Genomic DNA, 6,856 nt, shown 5'->3' with positions numbered 1-6,856 from the left:
TGGTGAGCAATTGCACTGTGCATCACTTGCTTTGTGTATTATTATTATTATTATCATATTATTATTATTATCATTATCATTTTATTTCAATTATTAAACTGTTTTTTTATCTCAACCCACGAGTTTTTTTCTCACTTGTGCTCTTCCAATTCTCTCCCCCATCCCACCGGGTGGGGGGAGTGAGCGAGCGGCTGCGTGGTGCTTAGTTGCCGACTGAGACTAAACCACGACACACCACAATGGAAATGACCATTTCTCTGCCGATCTATCCCGATGGCCTTAGTAGCCTGAGAATGCATGCCAAATCCAGGAGCAACCATAGATCCTAGTATCTATTCAGCTACCTATGTGTGTACAAACTACCCAGTAAATAGCGTGTATTTGGTAATTATTCCTTAAATCCAGAGAGTTGAAAATATTACAGATCAACTTTAATAACGTCTTTTACATTATAAAAGTGTGAATAATTTAATTGTATGGATGCGTTTATAAATGGTATTACAACACACCATGGAGTTTGTCAGAAGCGTTTGTACTACCAAGATCACTTCTGTATGCCATGATGTGCATTGGCTTCCTAATAATGTGCCAATACTGGATTTAGATCCACATTGGAAGTCACTCTGATTTGTCGAAGAGCTGCTGCTGAGAATTTTAACAGGCTGTGAACCTGCTACGGCTAAGTCACAGAAAATAAACCAAAACCGAGCCACTGAGCGATCTGGAAATTTCTTAACACCCACCACCACATGGTCCTCCATGCAGGCAAACTATGCAGTGGCGTTAGGGTCAGCTTTGGATGGGTAGTTGGGAAGGGTGGATATGGTTATCCGTATTTTCCACCATAATGACAGCTGCTGAACGAGTGAAAGAAGCAAAGTCTGAGGGGAGGAGGAGGGGGGAAGGAAAACATTTCTCAAATTGTAAGTTAAAAGCTCAGAAAAGATTAAATCCCTGAGAGGCTGCTGTGTATAAATGCCTGAGTTCTGTTTAAAGAAGCTTGAAAGGCTTGAACTTTAAAACTATAAACGCTGACTACTTTGCTTCTGCTGTAACTGTACTGCTGTTCCTCTTCACTTAAAACTATGTATTTAGGCCCAATCTACTTATTCAAAAATGTTATCACTCACTGCCATCTAGTGTTAATGGTACAGATTGTCAGGAACTTAAAATTACTTTTAATTAATTAAAAATTTACATTTTTCAAGTTTGGCCTTATCCTGAGAACCTGGAAATTCCTGTTTCCACGGACAGAGGGAGCTGCAGGTGCACAGTAGCTCAGAAAATCCAATCAGCTTATTCATAGGAACAGATTTAAGTTTAGAGGCCACAACACAACTTCAATGACTACAGCTACCTTCAATTTTACTTTCTTGATTCTGACTCTGCCCACTGGTTCTCTCTCCCTGTTTCACTGTGTCACACCAGACTTGGTCCTGAAGCAGAACCCACAGCTGCTCCTCCTGCAGGCTACAGGGCAGATGCAGCGTGCTTTGCAGCACACGTTCCTCATCCTCTACTTGTCAAGAGAAAACTGAGGACACTGTTATGCTCCACCATCTCTGCACCGTATTTCTTTCCACCTGGGTATGCGAGAGTGATGGTACACACCAGATCTCAACAGCACAGTTAGAACGGGATCCAGAGGCAGACTTAAGGATGGGGCCTCTGGGGCACCCAGGAGTGTATTTGTGGACACACTCACACAGCAACGCGTATGTCCATGCCCCCAATTTGCTGTTTGAATGGAGTAGCCAAGTGCTTATTTTCTGCCTTAAGCTATTACTTAACTAAGCTATTACAGTCACGCTTAAATGCAAAATGCCTATGCAGATTCTGGGAGGCAAACCCAGAACAGAACTTCAGTTTTAACAGCAAATGTCTTCAGTTAGAACTGGCGTGGATTTATGCCACAGGATTCAAAGGTATCGATGGATCTTGCTAGTGAAGAGAAACAAACTCCAAACGCTTCCTGAATCTCTACAGATGCCATCCACCATTTGATATTAAGCAACTGTTCACCTTAGTAAGTGTCGTAGAATAGGCAAAACCAGTGATAACTTCCTCCTTTCTCTATTTTACCAGGCAAAGATTTAAAGTCTCAAAGCTGGGATAAAGCGGTTGGGTGAGAAAGCATTTTCCGTACCGAGCAGCATGTCATCCATGGCAATTTTAAGGCACAAGTCTCACTAATTTACAGCGCATCTTCCTGTGTTTTCTGAAGATTGGACAAGTTCTCTACAGTGTGAATTACCTTCTGGTGGCTACCTTTTAAATAAACAGGAATCATAATTGTTCTTTACATGAAGAATTAACGTACATTAAGTTCTTAAAGAAAATGTCTGAATTCAAAAGCAGACCACAGAGCATTACAACCACATGTAGTCACAATTAGTTTATTAGCACTGGTTTTGAAACAAATATACTCAGGTACTTAAACACAGTTTAATTCATGTTTATTTCCACATTTGACATATTACTGTATATTACATAATGCACTGAATATGCAGTAAATAAATAATAAAACCAAAGTGCAGATGAAAGTAGCAAGGTCAGTTTTTAGGTTATCAGGAAGGCCAAAGTCACATTAGCAGTATAAGGACAGCAAGTTGTAAATGACTAATATTTACCGTGTCATTCTATTGTTGCTATATGCATGCTAGTACAAATGATCCCTCTGAGAATTGCATATAGTTCTCTACAAAAGAAAACAGTTCTTCCCTTACGTGACATTTTCGTGGTCTCTTTATTTCTTACCTTTCAGGCCTGATCCTGCAGTCCTTACTCAGCAAAACTTCCAACGCAATCTGTCAGGTTAGTTTCTTACTTTTTCTTTAAGCTACATAAAGCCCATCGGCTCTCTCAAAACATCCGAATACTAAATGGTTAGAGTTTGAATTTCTAAAAAATTCGGAAATTCTAAAAATACTCGTAACAGAAAATAATGTAATTAAGTACAGACCTAAGAGTATTAGGGCCAAATCCAGGAACAGATCTAGACAGAAGCCTTGGGACCTGTCAGGACAGCAAGGTTGGCATCTGGTGAGTTAGGCACTTTCCTGATTAGCCAGCCACTTTTAGGATCACAGTTTTGGATGTAGACATCTTCAGTCTCCTTAAACACTGTTTTCAGCACCTGCATCCTTTTTTTGGATCTGGCCTTTTTTTATACTTGAATACATGATGTATCACATTAACATTATGCACAGACAATAAGAGAAGTGACCCTAAAGTAAACCAAAATGATAATACAACGTGATATCATAGCCATGTCTAGAAGAAGCTATTGTTCTTTTCTGTGCTTGGGTTAGGCACGTTTGTTTTAACAGCTTTTAACACTGTATCCCATTTACTATTCTTGTGCTCTAACTGCCTTTTCCTAAACTTGTGCTGAAATAAATCATTGCTGTCTTCGTCCTCAGCCTCTGACACTATCTCCATTTTTTGGATAATCAGTTTAATGAGGTCATGTTGCTTTTCCAACAGTGTTGATATATCTTTGAGCCTAAAAAAACAAAAAAGAAAAAAATATGCATAGAGCAGGCTTTGTCATTTGGTTTCAAAGGACATCTTAGTCATTAAAATTAGATGTGAAAGACCTGACAGTTCTCAGGTTCACCCTTCTGCTAACAAAGAATATTATCTGGAGTACATTTAATTTTTCAAGCTGTGGTACTTCTGCAGGTTTCAGGAAATAGGATTAAAGAACAAATTCCTGGTTCTTGAGAAAAGTAACTTACTAGATACTTAAGGTAAGAGCAACTTCACTCTCAAAAAAAAATTCTGAACAGTTCTATCAAAAGTTTTTCCCATTGACTGAAGTAGTTTGGCAAGAAAAAAGGGACAGATTTGCAATGGCAATTAAACATCCACAAATATTTAGTGAATTTCACAACTACTTTAACAGCATATGAGAGATACTGATAAGGCACTTACTGATCTCTTTTAAAGTGCTATCCAAAGTGCAATTGATACAAATAAAGTTAACATCAGTTAGCATTATGCATACAGAACACAGTATCTGTTATCTTTTAAGAAACAATGAAAGAAATGGGAAATGTGTCTAGAAACTGTCTTTGTAAAACTACCAAACAGGCTTTTTGAAAATCTACTTTTCAGAATGTCTAGACTCACAAAATTACAGCATGAAATACACATTGTGACTGAAAAGGTTCTCTGCGAAGAACAGTTTGGGGCTTCTGTAGATGTAGTTGCCTTTTTTTCCCCCCAAAGAATTAAAATAGCGCAGCAATTAGCTACCATTAATACAAAGCAAAAAAAATCCCACCCCAAATCAAAAAACAAAACCATATACACTCAGCACTGGTTGCCACTAGCTTCAGTAGGAACTGAACCCTGTTTTGAACTCTGACAATAAAAACATACTGGCAACGCAGCAAAACGAAGTTTTCAGCCAATATTTTCAGAGCAGTGAATATAACTTTCCATAGTGAAATGGCCACAAGTTATTCTATTCCAAATAATTTTATAAAATTATAGTTTTCTTCCCTCTCTGTAGGGAAACAAAAAGAGTATGTTCAATGCTGGTTCCTAATATATTGACGTAGTATGGCTTTGAAGAAAGACTTGTTAAATTCCATGGTTTGCCTACATCTGTAGGGTGTATTCTCACCCCTTCAACTCTTGCTAAGTCCTTCATGCAAAAAAATACTTAATCAGAATCTGTGCAGGGAGACAAAAATTTAGTAGATTAAAAAAAGAAAGGAGAAAGAAAAAAAAGAGGAAAAAAGAGCAGGGGAGAGTGAGACAGAGTGACAAAGAACAGATTTTCCTAGCTGTACATTCACAGAAGGCTCTTCCTAAACCATTCTTAGGGATATATTGGTAAGATGAGTAAGAAAAGTAAGAACAGAGAATTCCTTTCAAGGCTTTGGGAAACAGCTGATTTGTTCAAAGGAGAACCAGGACACCAATCCATTTTTGGGGAAACAATCTGAAGCAGATTTACCATCGGACCAGTGGAAAGTCAGTTACAGACTGTGTATATTTGCAAACCAATTGGAATGACATCAATTGTGAGTTTAAAATAACCCTTGAAAACCTCCATACACAAATCTCCAATTCTGAACTGAAAATGCATTTTCCCCACTACTTCAGTTTACTTTAATGAGCAAACAAGCCTGTCCTCTTTCTCTGCCATGGGATAAAAATATTTCTCTACCACGTAAGTATTTTGAAGGTAAATACATTACAGAATATAAAATACTAAGTCACCATAGTGAGGGAGCTTACTTAGGGACACTAGATACATTGACTTTTTAGGTACAGTATGGAGCTTTCGAACACTTTTTAAAATAGGAGTATAACACTTTTTAAAACAGGAGTATATTTATAATATTGGTTCTACTTATTTTTACAGCAGTAGAATAACACAACAAATACCTGTATTTCTGCTTCAGAACTTCCAGTTCTAACGTTGTATCAGTGCTCTGTGCATCTGTGGTAGAGTCCTCACACCCAAAGCAATACTGGAACACGCTCTAAACAAAACATGGAACCAAACTGAAATCAGGTATTATAGTCTGACAATAGATTAAAAATCCCAAATAAATGAATGGTAACACTCTCCACACAGCATTAAAGTTGAAAAGAGTTTCTGTTATGAAGTTATTTTTTGTATATTAAGCATTTGTTTTGCAAAATTTGTTCAATCAGAAAATTCAGTCTACCAACACTGCTGAAACGAAAAGTGAACAATAAAAGAAGAAATGCCAAAAGGGAGTAATTGTATTTTCGGTCTGAGTAACTTTCGTAGCTTGTCTCACTTAGTAAAGTCACAGGTCACTGAGAATTCAAACACTAATTGTATCTGAATAAGTTAGGCTGCACTCAAACTGATTTATCATTTTCACTGAAGTTAGTCAAGGTCTAATCATGATTCCACTGATGTCAGTTAATGATTGAGTCTTATTAATGCAATGTTCCTAGCAATCTGTGTAAAAAGTAAGTCAATCATATCACATTTTAGTAAGAATTCTTTATCTAAGATTCACCATCTTACCATAAATCCACAGTATCTTGGTCTGTTGGGATATACAGTGATTGATTCCTGGTCCACCCGACTTAAGAACCAAAATGGTAGCTTCTTCTCTAAGTTGGTGTGAAGATTAACCTAAACGTAGTTTTGCATTTAGAATAAGATATATTCTCTTAAGATAAAGACACATTATCAAGTGAAGATAACCATCATGTAATTATATTCAAATCACTATATCTAGATGTCAAGTCTCAGAGGATATCTACACTGCAAACAATGGTATAATATTTGAACAGTCCAGCCCAGACACTAAAACCATCAAGTCGTAACAGTATTGAGTATCTTAGCAGAATTAATTATTCCACATAGATGTGCACTCTTATAACTAAAATGGTTCCAAAACTGAGTTAGCTCTTGTGTAATGGCTTTAATAGCTCCTTTGTACACTGTGGGTTGCAGTATAGAATTACAGGGCAGAAATGTTCAAAAGACAGAATACCTATCATAGCCACGGGTTTTAAGACCAAATAATAATGGGAAAGAGAGTGATCTTTCTCTCTTTCATTGTGCCATATCCTTTTACTAGATTATGACAGAGTCAGTATAGATTAAGATGCCAGTGGAATGCCTGTGAGAGAAGGAGTTTTCCCTTGGGTAGAAACAAGTATGTTGTATATCCTGTCACACCAGGAGAAGCACTGGAGCTAAGTAATGCAGCCCGATCTGACCCCCGTATAACAACCAGCGCCACTAAGAAAAGGCGACGGGTGATAGTAGTAGGCAACTCTTCTGAGAGGTGCGGAGGCACCCATTTGCCGACTGGACGCACTCTCTAGAGAGGTGTGCTGCTTACCGGGG

The 6,856-nt window shown here is 37.8% G+C and overlaps 1 protein-coding gene across 1 annotated transcript in view; it reads right to left on the bottom strand.

The window, feature by feature from the left end:
- Nucleotides 1-3,273: 3,273 nt before the first annotated feature.
- Nucleotides 3,274-6,856, bottom strand: part of TRPA1 (transient receptor potential cation channel subfamily A member 1) — a 71,826-nt gene continuing 68,243 nt past the window's right edge. The window contains exons 26-28 of the mRNA XM_009272666.2: nucleotides 6,023-6,133; nucleotides 5,404-5,501; nucleotides 3,274-3,505 (exon numbers count right to left, since the gene is read on the bottom strand). Of these exons, the coding sequence (XP_009270941.1) occupies nucleotides 3,274-3,505; nucleotides 5,404-5,501; nucleotides 6,023-6,133 (441 nt within the window). The remainder of the gene's footprint in view (nucleotides 3,506-5,403; nucleotides 5,502-6,022; nucleotides 6,134-6,856) is intronic.

This window comes from Aptenodytes forsteri, unplaced genomic scaffold, assembly GCF_000699145.1.
Source record: "Aptenodytes forsteri isolate BGI_AS27 unplaced genomic scaffold, ASM69914v1 Scaffold62, whole genome shotgun sequence".
Taxonomy (NCBI): Eukaryota; Metazoa; Chordata; class Aves; order Sphenisciformes; family Spheniscidae; genus Aptenodytes; species Aptenodytes forsteri.
Note: the sequence above shows the minus strand (reverse complement) of the source record. Positions and strands in the feature narration are given on the sequence as shown.